Source organism: Phoenix dactylifera, chromosome 8 (assembly GCF_051530095.1).
Source record: "Phoenix dactylifera cultivar Ajwa chromosome 8, Ajwa_hap1_PhDact_Kaust_v1.1, whole genome shotgun sequence".
Classification (NCBI taxonomy): domain Eukaryota; kingdom Viridiplantae; phylum Streptophyta; class Magnoliopsida; order Arecales; family Arecaceae; genus Phoenix; species Phoenix dactylifera.
The window spans coordinates 29,660,955-29,684,591 of NC_143197.1; the positions used below are offsets into that span (position 1 = coordinate 29,660,955).

General features: G+C 37.9%; 2 protein-coding genes and 1 non-coding gene across 3 annotated transcripts; all 3 read right to left on the reverse strand.

Moving 5' to 3' along the window:
• Positions 1–720: 720 nt before the first annotated feature.
• LOC103714363 (zinc transporter 8-like) lies at positions 721–4,238 on the reverse strand. The gene is made up of 3 exons (XM_008801575.6): positions 3,587–4,238; positions 2,486–2,635; positions 721–1,230 (listed from the first exon to the last, which is right to left on the reverse strand). The coding sequence occupies exons 1-3, from the start codon at positions 4,172–4,174 to the stop codon at positions 925–927; spliced, it is 1,044 nt and encodes a 347-aa protein (XP_008799797.4). The 5' UTR covers positions 4,175–4,238; the 3' UTR covers positions 721–924.
• An 8,173-nt stretch (positions 4,239–12,411) lies between these two features.
• On the reverse strand, positions 12,412–14,896 carry LOC103714362 (zinc transporter 5-like). The gene is made up of 3 exons (XM_008801574.6): positions 13,968–14,896; positions 13,646–13,795; positions 12,412–13,168 (listed from the first exon to the last, which is right to left on the reverse strand). Exons 1-3 carry the CDS (start codon positions 14,574–14,576, stop codon positions 12,863–12,865), a joined length of 1,065 nt encoding a protein of 354 aa, XP_008799796.4. The 5' UTR covers positions 14,577–14,896; the 3' UTR covers positions 12,412–12,862.
• A 3,240-nt stretch (positions 14,897–18,136) lies between these two features.
• TRNAG-GCC (transfer RNA glycine (anticodon GCC)) lies at positions 18,137–18,207 on the reverse strand. Its single transcript has one exon. It is a non-coding gene; the product is annotated as a tRNA-Gly (tRNA).
• Between the last annotated feature and the right edge of the window lie 5,430 nt (positions 18,208–23,637).

The following is a 23,637-nucleotide window of genomic DNA, read 5'->3' on the forward strand; positions in this document are numbered from 1 at the left end:
ATTATTTTTCAACCAAGTCCCTTTTTTTGGGTTTCTCTCTCATGTTGGTGTTCATGGGTAGATTGCAAATTGAGATCAAGGAAACAACTCTAAGGAGACTAAATTCTACCTAAGGTTCTCAGCAAGCAAAACGAGGGTAGCAATGAGAATGAACATGAAGTTATGAGAAGCGAGGAGGCTACAATTGCAATCATGGCATTCTTGGCGATCGTAGAAAGTGGTGATGACATCTAAGAAGAACCATCTTGAAGTATTGATGGAATATATTCTTCCAACGTAATCATATTTTCTTTACTAAAATAGAGTCCTTTTGTCATTTTAACAATATGAAAGTTCTTTCTATGCCATTTTTTTTCAATAATGACACACATACATACATATAAAAATATATATTCATCGGCATGTATCTATATATATAGCAACATTTATTTATGCAGGTATGTATGTATGTATATATGAATATGCATACGGATATATATGTGTGCACTCACAAATGTAAACGCACACTTACACACATATGTACATGCATACATACATATTGTCATTCCATATACATACATACATACATACATTATGTCTGTATGTGTGTATGTATGTACCATATGGATCCAATTTATAAATTTCTTGTCAAATTTTGATCTAGAACTACTGGACCCCGAATGTAAGCATGTTTCCATCTTGCAAGTACATATCAGATTAGTAAAATCTCAAAACCAAGCATTCACAAATGGTCTAAACACCTTTATTTTAAACTAAAGACGTCAATCTTCTTGCTTCACATGAAAAGAGAGGAAAAAAAAATGAAAATATCCCCTGTTATCAAGGAAGAAGCATAAATTGAGGGTGGGAGGAGGGAAAGAAAGGAGTTAGGAGAAAAATTTTATGATCAGATCTGCTTCCAGCTCCCCATCTATTCAATTCTCTCTAAGCCCATTTAGCAAGAAGAGACATTAAGCCTGCTCCTATAAGCAATGAGACATTTATCGCAAATTGTAGCTTTCCCTTGCTCTGTACCCTTGGGTTCATAAAATCTTCAGCTAGAAGGTCAACAAGAGCCATGTAGATCAAAATTCCTGCGGCTACTGAATTGAGAATGCCTTCGACAATTAAAGCAGTAGGACTGTTCTCATTGTAAACAGATGATATTCCAAAACCTATTGCTATTCCAACAGGAGTGGTGAGCGAGAAGAAGAGTATCATCGTTGCCACTGACATGGTTTTAAATTTTGCCTGCAATATAAAATAGTTCAGTATTATTGGTAAAAGGTAAAAGTTGGATGGTAATACAGGATACCACAAGTAGCACTAACTAATTTTTTTGTTTTTTGATAGGCTCTTGAATAAAATCATGGCATAAACTAAAGCTCCAATGGAGAAATTTTCTTGACGCATTACATAATCAAATGAAAAACAAACCTTTAGCAAAGGCATGGTAGCTTTAGACAATTTTCAGTGCTCTAAAAAGCTTAGAAACATATAGGGAAGGAGCAAGAATAAATTTTTTAACTAAGGTGCAGAATCTAACATGCGAGGTCATTGCAACTAAGCTTTTTAATATTTCATCTATCACATTGAATTTGAGTAAAAGAAGAAAAATGAAAAGCATGGGTGCAAATCTAGGGACCACAATATTCGGCCTTTATTTAATGGTGAAAACCTTTATGCCACTTGCTTTATATGAATGTATGATATAACATAACAAATTTGTGCCAAATTTTATTCCTCTCCAAATTAAAGGGCAATATCAGCAGGCATCCCAACCTCTTGTTTTAGTAAATCAATAAAATATATAATGTTACAACCAATATCAATTACCATATGACCTATCAAATTTGCTTTTTTTTGTTTGGGGGGGGGGGGGGGGGGGGGGGGGGGGGGTTAAAATTCCATGTTCCAATGTTATTTTCCAAGAATTTGACTTAGATAACATTTGAATGAAATTGTTGATGTTATCCCGTCATCATTCTTCAAAATAAAAAGAAAACGTAATACTACAGCAAATAGGAGCATGACCTCCAAAAGCTATTATAAAACTACTAATAGTCATCAAGATTAGTTACTAGGCTAATTAGTTACCTTGCAAAAGCTTTGGGCATTGCAAGTTGGTTGAAATCCCCAATACTATCTTCCAATGTTAGATAATAATATTTTAATAATTCAACAACTATAACTGGCAAACTTAGACATGGTCATAATGAGAGCCAAATAGCATTACTTGGAACAAGTCCAATCAACTCAACTAGCAGGCTACTGAGCATATCCTCAGTTACTAAAGCTTTACACTTCTTTAAAGCAAACTAGGAGGGATCTACTATACATGTTATTGATTAATAAAATGGGATCAATTAGACCTAATCTAGATAAGAATTTGAATAACTGTGGTCTACTTAATATAGTATTAATCTCTATATTTTAAATAATAATTATTGGCCTGAAATTTGCTTGAAAAAATAATTTGTTAGATTTGAATCCAAATAAATCATACCTGAGCAATACATCCCCCAAGCCCCATGCCCTCGAAGAACTGATGAAAGCTCAAAGCAGCTACCAGGGGCCTTATGGTAGAGGGACTATCTGATGCACCAAGAGATATCCCAATTATCACCGAATGGACCACGATGCCCAACTCCAGTACCTACACCACATGCATCCAATCCTTGCAAGTTACCTTACCGCGACAATAGAAAATCTTTCTTAAAAAGTATTACTTTTTGCAATTGAATCTCAAAGGCAATACAATTTTATAGTTTCAACAAATTCAGTAAAAAAGATTATAAAAAAAATTGGTCTAGGAAACAGTTGATTTAACTTTATAAGAGTATATTTCCATATATTTTATTATTTTTTGAGGATGATGCAGGAAATCTAGATGGACCATAATTTACAGTCCACCTGGCTTCTCCCCCACAATTTATCAGAACACACACACATATATATATATTTTAGCTAAAAAATATTTATGTATATATATACATATATATGTACATATATAGATTGATATATGTATGTCTATATGTATAGGTACATATAGAGATAGATATAAGTACATATATGTATATGTACATATATAGATAGATATATGTACATATATGTATATATTATGTGTGTATAAAATATGAGATAATAATAATAATAATAATAATAAAATTATATAAAAACTAAATATATATAAAAATATATGATTAGTATAAAAAATATAATTTAAAAAATTCAAAATTGAACTGTATTGATTCTAATATAATTGTCAAAGCTGACGGCATTTCCAATCCCACTTTCAACTTACTAAAAAATATCAGCTGTCAGACAAAACTGGCAACCTTTTTAAACCACAAAAAAAGAGAACCGCATCACGATCCTCCATTCTAGGCGTAGCGTGCAAAAAAAAAGGAGTTTTTACGTAATATAAAAAATAACTAGAAAGATAAAAAAAAAATTAGAGTCTGTTCTGAATATTTTATATTAGGTCAATACAACCAACAAAATTATAAAATTATAGGTTAAATTAAATTTATATGTATAAATATTTAAAAATAATTTTGGATTGGGCGGTTATGATTTTCCGCTAGTTAATGCGCGGAAAACGCACCTGGGAGATGACGCGATGGCGCACGAGCTTATCGGAGCCATCGACGGCGGGGCCATGAGCATGCCCGTGGGTGGCGTGGACGTGGATCACAGCATCTCCCGCGGGGCGATTCATCTCCGCATCCCCTTTGTTAGCCTCATCGTTCACCGCCCTCGCCGACCGGCTAAAATAGCTCGTCGCCAGAGTATCCACCATCAGCGTCCCGAGGGCACCAATCATGGCACCGAATCCGGCGAACGGAAACTTCCCCCATGGGTCGTCACTGAGGCACGGGGAGGTCAGGTTTTCGAAAGCGTCCGGAAGTATGTGGATGAAGCCCGTGGCGAGTATGACGCCGGCGGCGAAGGCTTTGATCACGAAAAAGATATCGTTCTCCGGACTGAGAGCGGGGATGGATTTGCTCAAGATCGGGAGGCAGACGCCGATGGCGCCGCAGATGAGGATGGAGAAGAAGGCGGCGATTTTGAGCGGCCGGGCTTTGGATTTGTTGCGGCCCTCGTCATCGGGGGAGCACTCGCAGTCTCCGGCGACGGCGAAAAGCGGCAAGAGGAGGAGGGAGAGGAAGAAGAGAAGGGCTAGGGGTCTCATCGTCGATTGGAAAGAGGGTAGAAGCGAGGCAGGCGGAGAAGTTGGAATATAGAGTGGAGCAGGGGGGTGGGGGTCTTTTATAGGAGAGAGAGGTTCGAAATTATTATTTGGAAATATCGCTGGGATGAGCACATTTTAGTGGTTCGGGCCGGGGGGACGTGCGGAAGCGTTGAAACTATGAGCTGTGTGGTGCTGATTTTTCGGCGAGACTGATATGGTACTACATCAGGTTTTAATCTACACCCTCTCCGTGTCTTTCCATGATAATTTGCTGCAAAAGGGCTAGGTCGACTTTGGATTTGGCAAAGTCGAATTATATTTTTGGGTTTTGAATTTTGATAGGTACATATTATCTTGCTTTATTATAATACAGTTTTTAATAATATTTATCTAGATGTGTTGCCCCTAAATTCTAAATCGAGGTCGGAGTGCTACTTTGTTTGCTCAGAAATCGGAGAGAATCGAATTGAATGAGATGATCGAGGTGAGGAAGAACTGGTCGCCTTCGAGGATGATCTACAAAAAGTCCACTTGCCGAAATATTTCCGGCAGAGAGCCCTACGATATCTAAGTCAGAATGGTAGTGCAGCAGTGCTGAAAGAAGAAATTTTATAGAATAGAGTCTTCGAATGAACTTATGTAAGGACCTCCAGGCCACCTTTTTATATAGGGTATCACACCAATCCATTATTTGATTTGGCGCCATGTGGTCTAGATACTGGTCAGCTACACGTTTACAACGTAAAAATAGTCCCGCATGAGCAGCATGCATCGATAATTATGTCGATCGTGCGTAAACTACAATGTTGCCATAATTGCCGGTCTATATTAATACGAGTGGAGTGGCTTCTTGATTTTTACCGAAGTTGTTCACCTTAGCTAATACTGAAGCTAAAGAGATCGATTTAATCCGAGGACGAGATGTCCAACATTTCTCCCATCACTTGCCTCCCACTTTTGAGGTTGAACTGTAAGATCCATGGATGTTCAGTAGTCTTCTTTTTTTTTGAGAGTTCGGAAGGATATACATCGAGAATGGTACATTCTACCAGAAAGTCTATCAACAATTGCACTTTGATTGATGGTCGAGACTAATACTCAAGGTCGAACTTTTTGAACCTAACCATCCACTTTGCCAGCCGACCTACATTTTTAAGTTTTTATAAAATTTGCTTCATTGATTGTTTGGTTAGGATTGTGACTGAATAAAACTAAAAGTATGGCCGGAGCTTCCGAGCTGAGATAATGATGGCATAGACCATCTTTTTTAACTTGGAATACCATGTCTCAGCAACTCGCAGAATCCGACTTGTATATTAGATTGCTTTCTGACATCTTTCTTCTTCTCGTACCAAGACTAAGCTTACAGCAGAAGGAGAAACAACTAAGTATAAATAAAGCATTTCTCCTACCTATGGCTTTGTAAGCAGAGGTGATGAGCTGAGATATTCCTTCAGTTGGTCAAAGGCCACTTGACAATCCTCGGTCCACTGAAAATTCTTTAGATGCTTCAAACCTCACTCCACCGATTTGGACACAAATTTTTCAAGTCCTACGATTTGACCAACTAGGCATCGAACTTCTTTGACAATCTTTGGTGGCTATGTTTTCTATACTGCTCGGATTTTCTCCGAATTTATCTTGATGTCTCATTGTGTTACCATGAATCCCGAATTTTTTTTGAGGACCCCAAAAGCGCACTTATTGATTTCTCTCTTCATTTGGTGTCGATATAGCTGCTCTTCCTCTAGTACCAATCTGTTACTGCTAAATTCTGAACCGAGGTCAGAGTGCTGCTCGGTTTGCTCTGAGGTCGGAGAGAATCGAATTGAATGAGTTGACCGAGGTAAGAAAGAATCGATTGCCTTCGAGGATGTTTTGCAAGAAATCCACTTGCCAAAAAATTCTAAATGAGGATCCTCCAATACCTAAGTCAGAATAGTAGGGCAAGAGTGCAGAAGAGAAAAATTTTGTAGAGTAGTGTCTCCGAATGAGCTTACTTGGAAACTCCAGGGCCACCTCTTTATATAGGATAGCATACCAATCCGTTATCTGATTGATGCGACGTGCTTTAATTGCAAGACAACAATCAGTGGCACGTTTATAATGTGGAAACCGTCCCACGTGAACAGTATGCGCAATAATTACGCTAATCGTGCGTTAACTGCAGTATTTCCATAGCTATTGGTCTTTATTAGTACGAGTGGAGTGGCTCCTCGATTTTTATTGAAGTTATTCACCTCGATTAATACCGAAGCTAAGGAGATCAGTCAAATCTAAGGTTGAGATGTCCAACATTTTTTCATCATGATAAATTTTGTCTAGGTTTAGCTTGACCTCAATATGATTCTAATTAATTTCAGGTACGTGAGTGAGACATGCAACCAAAATATCGCTTGCTGTATTTACATTTAAGAGAGTCTCATTTAAAAGATATTTGATCGAGTAAAATTGCATTCGAATCCAGTTTTATGAAATCCATAGCTTACCTAATTGAAAATCATGTATCAATTCGGTCCGTTTATATGCAGATAGGCTCAGTAGGAATCACGTGCATGGCAATGTTAATTTTCTAGATGGAAGAGTGGAGAGGGGGGAAAAAAAAAAGAGGCTCAGAAGGAATCACGCGTATGGCAATGTTAATTTCGCTAGATGGAAGGGTGGAGGGAGAATGTTAATTTCTATAGATGGAAGGGTGGTGAGGGAATCACGCGCATGGCAATGTCAATTTCTCTAGATGGAAGGGTGGAGAGGGGGGAAAAAAAAAAGAGGCTCAGTTGGAATCACGCTCATGGCAATGTTAATTTTCCTAGATGGAAGGGCGGACGGGGAAAATAGAAAAAAAAAAAAAAAGGAGAGTGGTTATAGGAGGTCTAAAATTTCTGAACTAATCGTGGAAGTCGGTATAGAATTCCTAAGTTTAAGAGTGTCGACATAATGTCGCCACGAAAACCGTGGCTCGCTAATGACGCCGATCGCATAGGCCGGCCCCGAGGGAACGCTGTGTTTCTTTTTCGAGTCGAGACGCCACTTTAAGCATTACCTGGACTCCGAACTCGACCCAAAAGGTGCGCATAAAATGGGTTCCAAGTGAAGGAAATTATCCAGTAAAAAACGGTGGGTCACGTTTGCAACTAGACTGAGTTCCGGTGGAATAGCGAACTCGAAAGGAAAAGGTCAGTGCCGAGCCCCACGTAATACGTGGGCTTTTTTTCAACCTCATCTTGCGTTCAGAAAGCAGAGAATTTTGTTTCTATCACTGAGTTCAGACAATGATGAAGTCTTTTGATAACATTCCCAAAGATATTCTCGTTCAACGAATCCGAACAGGAGTGGCAGGAGGGGCCCAGAAAGAAACGAAGCTCCTCCCTTCTTTAAAATGGTGTGAAGGGGGAGATAAAAGGTAACCTGGTCAAAGTCGTCTGGTGGAATCAACGCATCTGCCAACTTGGATGGTTTCGGCTGCACACTTGAAACGTTGATCTTAAACAAACTCATCGTCCATCTACGAGCAGTCTTCATGGGATGGCGATAACATTATCATTGATTTGTTTGAAAATATAAAAAGATATTCCATACTTATGATTTCTTTGGTTATTTTATTGCGTGTGCATATGTCTAAACTCTAGAGGGTATGATTTCGTATAGGAATAAGCATAACGGAGTCTTCCATCTTACGTAGTTTTCTCCTCGGTACAATTAAGCACTGGTTTAAATGGGCAGGGAATGTCAACGTGAGAGTGTGAACGCCGCGTGAGAGCCATGCGACCCACGCGGTGGAGGTCATCACATCACGTCAGACTCTTACAGCACAATGCTGCCGCAGTTTGGTAGGTGCAAGCGACCGGATCGTAGTTGTATCCTTCGCGCCCATCGACCGTTGGATCATTGGCTGATCGCTTTGAGAGCTGTGCAACGGGTGATCCAACGGTGGAAGGGCGCGAAGGAAGGTGAATCCTTCTTTCGCGCGAGGGATGCACCCCCCCCCCCCTTGGCGTTTTGAGTGTTGGAAGTTTCGTACAGACCCAGAAAGAGTGGTGCCGAGCGAAAGAGGTGACAGCCGAGGATCATATGGATGGTTCGTGGTCCGGGTTCCCTTCAATGGCTTCCTGTCCCTCGCTTTACGTCAAAAGGAGATGCTCTTCGCGGTGGGTACGGTACTGCGAGAATTTTTTATATAGTTAAACATATGAAATTTTTCAAGGTAATCCGATTGGTGTAATGGATCCAATGGGCCACAAACTGCCACTGCCAAAATATTACCTCGCATCTATTTAAGTATGGCGGGGCACCTTCCATCCAATCATGACTAGGGATGCAAATGAGCCGAGCAATCTGCAAGCTGGAGGAGCTCTATTCTGCTATTACCACACTCCAGTTGAGCTCGAATAGTTTGAACAATTTTTCAAATTTAGCTCGAATAGCAAAATATTCGACCCGATAACACACAAGCTGGATCAAAAAAATTTATTTTTAATAATATTCTATTCTATTCTATTATTTTAATATTTTTTTTAAAAAAATACTATATTATATTTTATTATATTTTGATTAGGGTTTGAATTTGAGTCCGGACTCGGGCTCAATTAATTGTATCTCGGTTGATATTTTTGTCAAACCCGAGTATTACTTTTTTTTTATTGAGTTGAATTTAATCTTAGACACCAAAGTTTGATTGTTCTTGAATTAAATTTCGAGTTCAAATATTTGGAATCGAGTCGAGCTCAAACTTCTAGCTACTCGGCTCGATTCGGCTCAATTGTAACATTAATCACAACTATCATCCAAATCAGAAACGCCTATGATTGGACATCCGTCCCTCTAAAATGGAATTGGAGAAGATCACACCGAGGCACGCCGAAAATAACAGCCATTAGATGGTGGGGACCGACCGAAGGCTGGTTGGAGGAAAACTTCCGTTGCTCTATTCAATATTTTAGAACATTGGAATCCCTAGGTAGGGTCCCAAAGGCTAACCTTTTGACCACCAACAGCCACTTTGATTAAAATCGAACTTAAGATTTTTCTATTTTTAAATTAATTTCAACTTATTCTGATTAGGTGTTTTTAAATGAAAAATCACCCAGCCGTTCAACTTTCTGATTCTTCCAGGGAAGTCCTTGGTCTCAAAGATTATGTAATGATTCTGACTTCAGCAATAAACTAAATGATCATAGCTTCTGTGTTGTGTTTAATTCACACAAAGCTATTATTTTAGAAAAGAAATCATTTGCACGAGGCCAAGGAGGACTCACTTGAATGACAATATTAATTTCTCTGCATGAAAGGGTGGAGAAAAAAAAAAAAAAGCAGAGTAGTTATAGGATGTATAAACATCCTGATTAATTGCTGAATCTGTTGAGGAATAATAATCTCATTTAGGATAGATTAAGGACTTTTTGTGGTGTTTATAGCCTTTTGAGATCATTCATCTAAATACACAGATTTTTAATTAGGATCTTAACATGGTATATCAAAATCCACGGATTCTTCTTACCTACTAAAACCTCCACATTTTCACTTATATGTGAAAAGGAGTGCGGAATTTTAGATAGGATCTTGATAAAATCTCTTGGGATGTTTCCTCCGTAACTTTGGTTGGGAGTTGACAGAATGGGGCCGTGCAACTGTGGGCTGTTAGGCAAGCCAACCACATCTATTGCCCTGTTCAGCACCACATTTAAAAAAAAAAAAAAAGTTGGAACTTGTGTTTTTTTTTTTTGAATCCTGGTTCTTTGTAATATTTTATTTTCTGATTATGTTGAACGGATTCATACTAAATATTTATGATCCATCCATCTTACAAAAAAAAAAAAAAAAAAAAATCCTGGCTCCGCTCAAACATTACTTGCACTTAGTACTCCATCCAAAAGTGCACCCAAAATGGGTCCCGAGCAATCGAAGTTATCCAGTAAAAGGTGGCTCATGTTGGGAGCTAGATCGAATTCCGGGGAAAAAATTGGACTCAAACAGAAAAGATTTCAGGGCAATTAAAAGCTGCTCATGTATAACTAATCAAAGGACCGAAAATAGGCTAAAATTATTGTACAAAGTGGATGGAAAACTACTAATCTGGTTTTGAGTGGGTCTCAACACCAAATTGTTTTTGGGCTGTAACTAAAAAAGTTGTTCTGGTGGCTAAACATAATATGTACAGCGGGAGTTTCCTTATATCCATGCCTAAAGCTCCAGTAGAATTGAATCCTTGTTAACTATTTGATTATTGGGAGCTTGAAGCTTGCACCTCATGCGTGCTTATCTTGATGCACTTTTTAAGCTTGCAATGCAGGAGAAACAAAAGTTCTTATTTTTGTTGAATGTGAATGCGATACCGAAATTTTGAGATTCATGCACGAACATATTGAGAGTTAGAGCAAGATCTGTGTCAGTTTAGCATGAAGGATATTTTTCTTTTAATTCATCATGAATGATTTTTTCCTTTTCTTTCCATCTCCAAGCAAAAACTCTGTGTTTCAACTCCTTAGCACTCTTAAATGGCACCATTGATTTTTTTTTTTTTTTGATTGAATGGGATGCTGTGCCACTTTTTGTTTTATTAAATAAGAATTGTGTACATATTGGATTGCTTCATCAGCGATATGATGTTGGCCAAGAGATGATGTAAGGATCTAGGTGAGAATTAGAAAAGAACAAATCCCCAACCCTTACAAAAAACCCACCGAAGACACAAGTTTGTGGATTTGTGACGTCAATTATCTCATATTTCCCAAGTAACGTGCTTTGTTCTATTTTCTTCTGCACATTATGAAAGCCATGCACGTAGGCTTTCATTTGCTACTTCTGTAACAGTATTGCAAATATCCACGATCGATTCTTTTGTTTCGCTCTTTGTTCTATATTTTCTTTTCTTTACCTTTTATTCTTGCTCTCCATGTGTTCCACCGTACTTCCATGATACCGTTCTTCCCCGTTATTCCTAGTCAATGCTCCTATCTTTACCACCTAAATTTCTGATACACATCTAAAACGCTAAAGCGTCAGCATGGGAGCAGTGCTCGTTTAGTTATCCAAATTCCAAAGTGAAGGCCAGTGAGGAGCTCCACCAAGTCGGCTCGTTTAAAAGCTCATCTGCTGGTTAGAGAACAGAGATTTTTTTTTATTATAATCATTATTTTACTTTTCTTTTGAATGAAGTTAAAGATCGGATAATGACGAAGTCTTTTTTTAACATTGTCAAGGTTTCATCATTAAAAAAAAAAAAAAAAAAAAAAAAAAAAAAAAAAAAAACACTGCCAAAGAATCTCCCGTGGACTGGACGAATCAGAACGAAAGAGTTGGCAGGACCGGAAGAAATGAATCCCTTCTTTGGAGGTGATCTGAAAGGGGAAATAAAAGTTAAAAAGGGTATGGAGATATATATATATAGCACAAGGCGACCGCTGCTCTGAAGTCGTTTGGTGGAAACGGCACGAACACGTCTCCTCCCCCTCATCTATAGGCTATAGCACGCAGAACGCACCCAAGCACCCTCCACCAACTTGGTTGCTTAGCCTATACAATATAAAAGTTGTCCTTTGAAAAAAGAGAAAAATCTGTGGTCTATCTATTAGTAGTTTTGGAAAGAGAAAATTAAGATCTGCCCCCGGAATTGGCTGCGGTTTTGCATTTGATCTTCTTCCACTGAACTAACAGCTATTTTTGGGTGTCTTCCTCGCCTTCTCTCATTTTTTTTTATAAACTTCTTCCCTGATCATTTCATTTCCTGCATGAAATGGTGAGAACATTGGCATCCTTTTATCGAAACAGTCAACTATATAAATATAAATATGATATATTTATTTATCGGATTGGATCGAGTTAAATTAGGTTAGATTGATTTAGGTTGGCTGTGGATTGGGTCAAGGACCAACTCAACCCACACTTTGTTGAAGGCCAAGTTGGAAATTTGAGCCTAAGCCTCTAATTTATTAAATCCTTAGCCCAGTCCTGTCTAATGATCGAGCGAGTTGGTCAGGCAGGTTTAGATCGAGCCTAATCCAAATTGCACCTACATATAACAAAATTATCAATGAAAATTTACAACAAAGTTTTCTGGTTGAAATAAAAATATAATAGTCTTAAATGTCCTCCTATATAAGAAGAAAAAATATTTCCTCGTAAAGAAAAGAAAAAAGAAAAACCAAAACCAACTACAAACATTTTATAAATTCATCTGAGGACTCGAAATGAACATTTTATGAATAAACATTGTATTAATTCTGGCTGATCTTCTAGTTAAAGTGGAGAGATGAAAAAATCTGATATCTTTCTATCGCCTTTCTTTCTTTTAGCCATTTGATGTGGAATTTCTGTTTCCATTACTTTGGCTTCCGACAGCGCTTATAAGCATCATCTCAGTTTAATTTCTAGCGACGCTACTAAAAAGTGTGGGCAAATTTCGGCGCAGTGACTAAATTATTGATGATTCTTTTTAGCATTGGCAGGTTACAGACGATGAAATTTTTTCCTTTTTGTAGTGAACAAAAATAAAAAAAACAAAACCAACCACAAGGAGCCCATTTTAATATTTCCACAAAGTCTTAAAAAGACATTCTTGCACCTACGCATGCATATACGCAGAGAGAGAGAGAGAGAGAGAGAGAGAGAGAGAGAGAGAGAGAGAGAGAGAGAGAGAGAGAGAGAGAAACATTTATGAATTTCAAGTTGCCCTATCTATGGTCCATCCTTTTAAGCCCATCTACCAAGGAGAGACATTAAACCAGCTCCGACGAGCAAAGAGACATTTATCACAAGTTGTAACCTCCAATTGCTCTGCACCCTTGGGTTCCTAAAATCTTCAGCAAGGAGATCAACAAGAGACATATAGATTAGAATCCCTGCAGCGGCAGAATCGAGAACCCCTTCAACGGTGAGCGCGGTTGGACTGTTCTCATCGTACGTGGATGATATTCCGATGCCCACTGCTATCCCAACGGGAGTTGTGAGGGCGAAGAAAAGCATCATCGTCACCATGGACCTAACTCTAAAATTTGCCTGCAATAGAGAGATGACATACCAATTGATGATAGATAAGGGACTCTAGAAGTAAACTCCTACGTAGTTTTGATTGCATTATTTATTATAGGAAATATCATAGTAGCTGTATTGCATCATCTGCTATATGAAATTGACTGCATGCATTATTCTTCTGATCAGTTCATTGGTCTCTTGAATATCTGCATTTATATTTGGATGATGAAAATATTCGTTTTATTTCTTTTTTCTTTTTTTTTTTTGCCTGCCTGTTTGTAACTCAGAGGTGGTGCAATTTAATGAATGAAGGAGGGAACTGAGCTTGGATATCTGGTACAACCACAAGAAACTTTTACTAGGCGCAGGCTCTCTAGTACGATCTCATGAACTCAAACACTCTACATATATATATATATATTCCATATATTAATGAAACATAACTCTCACTAATTTCTTTTCAAAGATAAGCTAATTCAGTTGAATCTGAAATAAACATACCTGAACAATACATCCACCGAGGCCAATGCCCTCAAAGAACTGATGAAAGCATAAAGCAGCCAGAAGTGGCCTTATGCTAGATGGACTCTCTGATGTACCCAAAGTTATTCCTATTATCACCGAATGGACAACAATGCCCAACTCCAAAACCTGCATCATATCCATCCAATCCTCAACCATATATAGTTCCACCTTGTTGAAATCTTAAGAGGGAAAATTACATTAAAATCTGAACTAAGTTATCTCGCTCACACACAAAAAAAAAAAAAACACAGAGAGAAAACTCAAATTTTTCACGAATTATATTAGAAGATAAACTCACCTGCGAGATGATGCGATGGCGCAAGGCTTCATCCGGGCCGTCATCCACCACCAAGGCGGCCGGACCATGCTCATGACCATGCATGGCGTGGACGCGGGCAGCTCCTTGCTCCGCGTCCCCTATCCCCTCATCGCTCACCCCACTATCTGGCTTCCAAATGCTCGACCGACTGAAATAGCCCGTTGCCACAGCATCCACCATCAGCGTCCCGATGGCCGAGACCATCGCTATGAACCCCGCGAAGGGGAATTCCTGCCATGGATGCTCGTTGAGGCACGGGGAGGTCAAGCGCTCGAAGGACTCAGGGAGGATGTGAATAAATGCAGTGGCAAGGATGACTCCTGCGGCGAAGGCCTTGATCACGAAGAAGACGTCCTTCTCTGGGCTGAGAGACGGCACCCACTTGCCTGATATTGGTATAAGGACTCCGGCGGTGCTGGAGACCAGAATGGCGAAGATGGCGCCGATCTTCAGCGGTCTGGCCGCAGCCTTGTCCCGGTTTTCATCCTCAGAGGCGGAGCACTCGCAGTCTCCGCCCCGGGCAAGGACGGGGAGGAGGAGAAGAGTTAGGAGAAGGAGAAGGAGGGGAAGAGCACTCGTTTTGGTCATCGGAAGGGAAGACGAGTTTGGCGGGGGATTAGAATAGGGACTGAGACGATGTGGGGAGGACGGGAGTAACTACGCTAATAGTAGGGTAGGAGGGTTGAGTTCGAGTTTGGAGCTTGGAGAGTTTAGGAGGGTGGGAATAGCAGAGCTTGGAGGGGAGGAATAGTTTTCAACTCTTTATGTAGGAAGTCAATGCCTCGATGGTGGCGTCGTCTCGGTGTTTTATATGCCAAGGAATGGAAGGGTGTCGAAACAATGTCGACACCGGCGACGGAGGCCGCACACCAAAGGAATCGCATTGGCTGGCCGCGGGGTGTCGAGCAGGGATAAGTCTTGGAATAAACTTTATGCCCACCAAATGGATTTGTTTTCAAAAAGGGAGTAAGGAAATAGTTATTCTTCCGATTAAACCACCCTACTTCCGAAATAACATCCTCTCATTTTTGTAAGAAAAATAAAAACTTCGATCTAGCATATATCTCGGAAAATCTACTCTTACCTTTCAATTAAATACGTTTCATTTATCTTTAATAATAAACCTACGCACAGCGTGTAATGTGAACAACGCCAAAGATTCATTGTGAGTTAGATGCAGGGTCTTCTTTGGAAAAAAAAAAAAAAAAGGCTTATACGGCCCATGCCATGCCTCAACAAGCATGTAGGTTTATCTCTTCTTCGTTCACATCTATCTTATATGGCCTATATGAGCATATGTCTAGCCCTACATCGATTTTATATTTGATAGAATTTGAGTACTCATACTATACTAAAAAATCTAAATAATATCTTGCAATTAATTTTTTGGATGAGATCTTAAATTGTTACAAATGATATGAAACCTAGCCCTCGTAGATTGACCACAACTTGACTATGATATTTATGATTGAATTTATGGTGCTTATAAATAGATTTGGATCCTTAGTTTGGTGAGAATGTTTGAGCTTGAAAGGAGAGGACGTGAGGACTCTTAACTTGGTGAAGATGCCGAAACTTAAAATAAGGGAGAAAACTTGTGGAGACTTGTGTTTAATACCATTCAGCTAGTTTTTTTTAAAAGAAATAAGGGCTTGTGTTTGTTATGATTAGTATTTTTTTATAATAATTCTAAAAAATCTAAATAATATTTTTCTGATCAAAACAATAATTAAATTAATAGTGGCTTCAAACTTTAATTGCAAATTAATTCCAAGGCCGTTTTGTTTCAGGGTCCACGGTCCCACCCGGGTGCACGGACATCTAGTCAGCCCTTTGGAAGGCTCTCAATCATGCCTAAGCTCAAAAAAAAAAACAAGCACCCTCATGGGGATCCGGAAGTGACGAACTTTATGCGCCCACCTTTGCCTTTAGGACACAGACGTGTGCTCGAAAGGGGTGCCGACCCCACAAATATCTACAGGTGGAGGGGAGATTAGAACGACTTTTGAGGTTCAACCACTGGGAAGCATATCATATGCGAAGGATTCGGTCCCATTTTGAATAAAGGAGCTAAGGTTTCCATAGAGATGATGCCCCGTAACAGTGCTCCTCTTTATTACAACAAAAATTATGACTTTATCCATTTGATTTAAATCTAAATTAGTTTTTTGATTTATAGATCATTGGATAATTATTTAAGAAAAGTCTATTTGGCTCTTACATCATAGCGTATATGGTGAATTTGCAAAAAGTTTTAGTCAGCTAACACATTATTGTCACTCGTTCAAAGAATAGTTTGTCAAACATAGAGCAGAAAGCTGCACTGCTGAGTTTTGAAAAAAAAAAATAAAAAAAAATCATGCTCTAAATTTGCTATCAATGTGAAAGTGCTTTAGAGGATGAGTCAAATATATAAGCAAATTGGTTTGGACATAGACTTGCAAAAAGAAACATGAAATATCCTCATCGGAATTAAATTAAACACGGATAGAGGAAATATGGTTCAATTAGAAATGAATTAGTATTATAAATGAACAAAAATCAACTGAAAAAACAGTTCATAAATTTTAAAAGCAAAGGAGACTTAGATTAAAGATTGAATTTTCAAAGGATGAATGGTGCTCGATTAGCAAAAGGAGTCATACATATAAGGTATAAAATTATACAGATATCTATATATAATTGAATATTACAATTAAATTGGTTGCTGTTTGTCATCATATCATCACCAAAATACTGTATCTTTCAGCATCGGGTAGGTTAGACTTGGAACACAACAACTGATATAGCACATATGTTTTAATAATCATTATACTAATCTAAGTCAAAACATAATTTGTATGAAAGCTAGTATGCGGAATCCAGGATTATAATAACTTGTCTCATATTTTTTAGTCAAAGAAAAAAAAGAAAAGTTATTAGGGTTTTAGGCTCCATGTACTGCTTTCAATTCTAGCCCTCATCCTAAAATCGACCATCTTATAACGGATTTCCCCTTCTATTATGTCCTGACCGCACAGCATGGCCTTGGATTCACGGCAAAACAGCTAATAAGATATGATCAAACGGTGCGCTGTTTGGAACAAAACAATAGATCCCCTTGCCCGCGTCTAGGACGACTTTGAGTCTAAGAAGAATCCTTCTCTCCTTCCAAAATTTTTCCTTGCAGCAAAGAAGAAAGAAAGGAAAGGGTTATATGATCTCCATCATTTAAGAGTCAGAGAGAGAAGAGACCAAATGAATCGGATGATGAACAAGATGGGACTATACTCTTTCCATCAATCATTGCAGCAAAGCTTCTCTTGCTCTCTTTTTTAACAAATTATTTTTTGTTTTTTTTTAGATAAGAATTGAAATCGGACAATAATGTTATGAGATTGTGCATAAAAGATGGTTAAAAAATTGAAAACATGTGATCCAGTCAAGCAATAATTTGGCATTTGGGAGTGATATGGCTCGGAATGAACATCTAAAATTCAGAAAAAAATGATGCAAAAAGAAAACTCATCAAAAGTGCAAAAGAAATATGGAAAAGAAAATGAAAAAAGTAAGGTTATATAACATAATGGTGCATTTTGTTCATGTAAAAGCAAACATGAAGCAGTGGAACAAGTGATAAGCATTGGTGAAAAACACTTGAGGCAACAATTCCAATTAAGTCCTTAAATTGTAATCCATCAGTTTTTCCTAAAAAGCTTTGAATAACTTGCAGAGTAGTTCTTGATCTATCTGACCACTCAAGAATAATTGGTAGAATCGCTTGGTCATTCAAGAATTTATTACTATAGCTCTAGCTGAATACCTAATTTTGGGTTATAGTGGAAAGTTACTTAGCCATTACTTAACATCCATTTATTTGTTAAATGTTATAATTTCAAGATAATGGAAATTATATTGTCCCTTTATCTGGTTCCTTTAATTATATCCTTTATCTGCCATAATGGAAATTTCAAGAGACGGGGAAGGTTTCTCCCTTTATCTGCTCTGCTATTAAAATGTCTCCAAAACTGCATTTATTTTAGTCATGCCCAGAGTTTCATAGAATTACCAAGGTGTGAATGCAGCTAGTATTCGGAGTCTTTAATGCGGTCGTCATGTTGCCAATATTCGTGCTCAGCAAAAAGTCTAAAAAACTACGGTATTAACCTTGCACCAGCCGGGAATCGAACCCGGGTCTGTACCGTGGCAGGGTACTATTCTACCACTAGACCACTGGTGCCATGAGATGGCGTTTCGCTAATAATGTTTAAGAGTGCGTTTTAGTCCCACTTTTAGAAAATTGAATCAGGATTGACTAAATTTTAGTAAAAAAATACATTAAAAGATTGAACCAGGAGTAGCCAATTTTTATAATATATGTATTCTATCCATAGGGACAATGAAATGTGCTGGATTCATTATGGCAAAGAACTAAGAGAAAAATACTGCTTGTAATTATGTTTTATTGAGAGGGAAAAACAATAATCTCCATGACTTTCTTTGAGTGATCATTTTTCCCAAATTATCCTGATAATTTTCAACATTCAGGGATTAGTTGCTCAATGCTGCTGGTTGCGAGTGAAGAAGAGGATGCATCATTGACATGGAAACAGTCTATATGAAGAGAAAGGAAGAGTAGGCATTTTAGAACTGAAATTATACTTGAAAACTACAAGCTGGGAAAAAGAGTGACAAATCTGACTTGTTGAGTACCTGAATTTTGCCTTTTCTTTGTTATTTTGAGGCTTGACCTCTTTTTGAAGATTTTCATTACGTCAATGAAAAATGGGTGAGAAAAAAAATGTTTGAGTGACGAGTGAGGAAATTAAGCTATAGGAAAAATGTGATAGAAGAGAAGTTTTCAAGCTACAAGTTCATTATACGAAAATATTGAAGAAAAAAAACAGAAACTTAAATTTTTATCTGTTCTTAATTTGCATGTTATCCCGTAAAAAGTAATATAGCATTTTCATTTAGTTTTAGTGAGTTAGCTAGCCTAGCTCGGTCTGATTATAACAGGGCTCATTTGGTGTAAGTGGGCTGCTGTGTGAGAGCACACCACTGAAGTGGCTTCGACCATCTGAGACTTGTACATTGCCCTTCATTGGTTTTAATGGAAACTCAGCTGGGCTACTCTTTGAGCCAAGAAGACTCTCCGTGATGCTAACTTAGTTTGGATGCCCAATTACAAGCAACCCAACAAGCCTTTAGTCAAAAATGATCCAAAGTTGAATATTTATTTGAACATAAGTTTGAACCCTGCTGCCAAAACCAGGTTAAGATCAAGATTCACAACTTATTTTTCTAATATCTTAATAGATTGGATTGAAATTCCCATAAACCTCTATCTGAAAGGAGGATGAAATCAGCATAATAAGTAGTCACCATTTCATGCTGTATATAGAGACCGAGCTTTCTCGCCAAAGTGAATATACCGTTTAAGGAGAGTGGATCCTTCAAACATTTTGAAATGAATGCAAGGGGTACCTTCAAGACATACAAAGAAACTAGGCCAAAAAAATTTGTATATATATATATATATATATCAGGATCAGCTTGTTGGCAGATTTGGAATGAGAGAAACATAAAATTTGTTTTTTCAAAAAAAAAAAGATCATTGATCAACTCAATTCTTAACGAGACCCTTCATACCTTCAATCTTTGGAGAAATTTATGTTCCGATAAATAAGTTAAATACTATAGAAAAGTCCCTGGTACCTTATCTCCATTATTTCATTTTCACTTTCCTCTTGGGTAGAATCTCCGCAGCCACCGTAACAATTTAATCACTACTCCTCTGCTCTCCTGCAAATACTTTGTAAATAATTTTGTTATTTAATGAAGGGGGGAAGTTTCTTGCTTCCTCCGATTTACGTCAAAAAAGAACATAATTTATATTATTAACACTGACAATATATATTTTTTATTTAGAGGCATGTTGGGAATACATGTTTATAAGCGGATGCAAGTTCAAATCTGTCCACGCAAGCATAACATGCAATGCTGAATAAAGTCCACCATTAGGAATCTTTCTCAGATGGTATGTTTAATACTGAATCTGACACATTACCATAAGAGTACATATTTTTATGCTAAGATTAGATTGTTGACTTTGATTAAAAATTACCACATAAATTTACTTTGCAACTCATATGGATAGAATATAGTGTGGTCACCAGCAGCAGTTGACCGATTTTAAAAGAACTGAAGTCTCGGTTTCCTCGTATCAAAATCTTTGGAGAGAGATGAAGAATAAGAAGGCAACTACCCTTATAAGATATCGCAGGCACTCACAGCAACTCTACTTCATGTGATCTTAGCAACAAGTTTTTTACTCATGCAAACATACAAACTCCAGTAAAACCAAAAGCCAATTAACTGGGGAAAGTCGTCTTTAATCGGCGCAAAAGCTCATGAGAACCAATGAGAGGTTATGCATACCAAAGTAGAACCAAATATAAATGCACCATTCAAATACATCCAAGGGACTAAGGAAGAAAGAACTAAGGAAAACATATATGCATGTATACTTGAATAGATTCAAGTGGAAAAAAAAAACAAGAAAGAAGCAGGGATTAAGGAAAACATAAAGACTTAACAGAAACTAAAGACAAAGCTTTCTTTTCCAAGGTGGAGTTCAGTCATTCAGTCCAGCTGCTGCTAATTTGCCTGATAATCTCATCAGCGTCACAGCTGTTGCCATTAAATATACGGTTTTTTCTTCCGAGATGAGCCACCGTGCTGCCAACATGACAAGATCCTAGCCACTTTTAAATTACTTGGATACTCATGTGCTTCTCCGTTGAGACCAAGCAGAAAACAGAGAAGATGGGCAGCCAGAGATATTTAGTCGAGCCTTGAACAGAAGAACTGATTTAGTGAAGCGGCATTGGCAGAAAATATGGAGGATAATGGTTGGAGAGCATATCAATCATTTTCGTTTCATGGGAATGATTTTTAATTTTTTTTAGTTTTTGAGGTGTAACGGAGGGAGCATGAAACGCTCCCCCCCAAAATATATTGATATAAAAATTTATGTACAGGAAAAGTACAAAGTGTAGTAATAAAAGTACAAGAGGATCACTAAGGTGTTACCACTGTAGGCGAGAGCATGGATATGAGCTTCTTGCGGCCTTCCAGCTACTTCCATCGATGTTCTCCCAAAGCTCGACAGTGGAGTATTTGGAAAGTATAATCTAAAAACATCTTCAGACTCGTACTATTTTAGCCATTAAAAGTAAAAATGGACAAAATTTAGAAGCAAGACCTACCATATTAAGATACCGAATCATAGACCAAACTTCCAAAGCCATAACTTGGTCATACAACGTTGAATTGAGATGATCTTATTTTTTTTCAAATTTGACGATTTTTTGAGATCTACGATGTTGGCATCCTACCTTAAGGAATAGCATACTTAGCGATCGAATCCAAATTTCATTATTTAAAAACTGAAACGACTGATTAAATCCAAAATTTTCTTTTCGAGTAAGATTTTGTCGGATGTATCTCTCCATCTAAGAAGAATCAGGCTGAGCAGCAGAAGACCGAATGGATGTAGAATTCGAGATCTACTTGCAAAAGAATTTTAGCTTTTCAAGTTTATATCTGCTAATGATGTCTATTTTAGAAAAAAGAATTCTATTAGAATTAAAAAAAGGAAACTGACCTGAATTGTGCAGGGCCGTATCTCACCATTATCAATAGAAGCTATGTAACTCGTTTTTTTTACCAATCAATTAAAAAAAAGGACTTAAGCCCTACTTTTGCAATTCTTCCATCTTTGTCTATTTTTTTTTTTAAGAGATTCGAGTTAAGCAGGTGAGTAAAATCTTTCTTTTCTCCGACAAGACCAAAGCACCGCATGAATAGTTGAGTTTCTTTCGAGAAACATACGGGAGTTTCTTTTATGCTAAATCTGCTAGCAAAGTGCAATCATCAATTGATACTTAGCTCTTCTGGGCTGAATTTTCATTTTTCTCCATTATAACTAAAGGGATTGAAAGCTAGTTAGCTATCCTCTAAATTTTAGGTATACTTTGAGAGAGTATCAAATACTTTTTGTAAAGGGACACTAGAAGAATAAATGGGTTGTATTCTTCGTTCGTATCATGGGAATGATGGACTTAAATAGTATCAAACGCTAGGTGGAAATTCCTCATGTTCGAATGCAGAACCTCCTCCTAATGTAGCTCTCTTTGCCTTGATGCAATGGTTTGAGAAGTTTCTTTTAAAATCACATTGAAAAAGTTATTAACTCATCATTTCTTGACATTACATATCTATGAATTCTCGATCTCAATCACCAATCCTTTTCCCCAATGTAATGGATTAGTTCTACAAATCAAAGTAATATCAAGGTTTGAGAATCCCCTCTAATTTATGGAAATTCTGGCCAAGGAGACTCTTGGGAAGAAGGACATGCAATGAAACTCCTACGGCGGACCACTGGATCATACAAACCTACCCTGTACCGGGATTCACACTTACGTTCAGACACAAGTTTCCCAAAAGGGAGGTCATGCCACCCGATTTTATTAATGAAAGCTATTTACAAGAGCGTAGTAGTTGGAGTGTACAAAGTGAAGCAAGACTTACAAGGTTGGGTTGGTTCAGATTTCTATTCAGCCAAACCAGCAGAGAGGAAACCAGCGCTCAGAATAATTTTGACATGTTATTATTATTGGTTAGGAGAATGAATTGATTGCCGACAGTGGAAATGGCATTATAATTTGTCATAATAATATGAAGAAAATATCATTGACATTTAGTGCAATGTTGTCCAATGAAAAGGCTGAGGATGCACAGGCACAAGCTCGGAGAAGTGAAGAATCTAAAGTTCATCGTCTTGGTACCGGACTCCATGCAGATGCCATGCTAATATTGTGTCAGTATAGCACAGTACGAAATCTTTTGACGTACCGAGTGTTGGTACCCCACCTATATTGGATACTGATACCGTGGTACACGCCATCCATATTGGATACCGATATTGTAGTACGCCATCTGTACGAGATACAAACACTGAATTGGTACAGTATAGTATGTTGGGTTTGGATCGGTGCCAGGCCGGTATGGTGGGCCATGGTTCAATCAGTATACAGGGATGATAGAAGGACGCTTGAACTTTCATGCGGAAACAGTGAGGCAAGATAAGCTTGAGCAAGGAGGCTTAAAAACAAATGGAGGAATCTTCGAGTCAGGTGTTCCTTTTGTCTTCACTAGCTCAAACTAGTAGATGGATGTGGACAAGATGTAAGGGGCATTCAATCTCTCAGGAGAAGGTTGGGTTTGCTTGCCCATCCCTCAAAAAGAACGAAGGAGAAAGACAAAAACGAAGTACCCCATCCATGAATAATTAATCATGGGCCTTGCTACCATGATAAACTTGAATCCAAAACTAAAATTGATGAGTAATGTGCCTATAAATACTTAAACTAGAAGGATCCCTACCACTTCCAATATGAGACTATTCCTCAATAATGGCATTGTCTCCAAATGATAAGCGAGCTTTTTTGTTAAGAGGAACAAACACAGCAGAGTTTTCTTTGTCTAAGAAACCAAACATTAACCCCCAAACAACTCCATGTTTGCATGCCAGAATTGTCTCGAAAATCAAAACAATTATCAAAACAAAACCTCCTTGTACGCATTGTCCACTGAAAAATAA

Excerpts from the sequence above, each read along its gene's own strand:
- LOC103714363 (XM_008801575.6), bottom strand. The coding sequence starts at position 4,174 with ATGAGACCCCTAGCCCTTCTCTTCTTCCTCTCCCTCCTCCTCTTGCCG. Across the intron at positions 2,636-3,586 it reads GCCATCGCGTCATCTCCCAG|GTACTGGAGTTGGGCATCGT; the intron begins GTGCGTTTTCCG and ends CATGTGGTGTAG. Across the intron at positions 1,231-2,485 it reads TTGGGGGATGTATTGCTCAG|GCAAAATTTAAAACCATGTC; the intron begins GTATGATTTATT and ends TTTATATTGCAG.
- LOC103714362 (XM_008801574.6), bottom strand. The coding sequence starts at position 14,576 with ATGACCAAAACGAGTGCTCTTCCCCTCCTTCTCCTTCTCCTAACTCTT. Across the intron at positions 13,796-13,967 it reads GCCATCGCATCATCTCGCAG|GTTTTGGAGTTGGGCATTGT; the intron begins GTGAGTTTATCT and ends GATATGATGCAG. Across the intron at positions 13,169-13,645 it reads TCGGTGGATGTATTGTTCAG|GCAAATTTTAGAGTTAGGTC; the intron begins GTATGTTTATTT and ends TCTCTATTGCAG.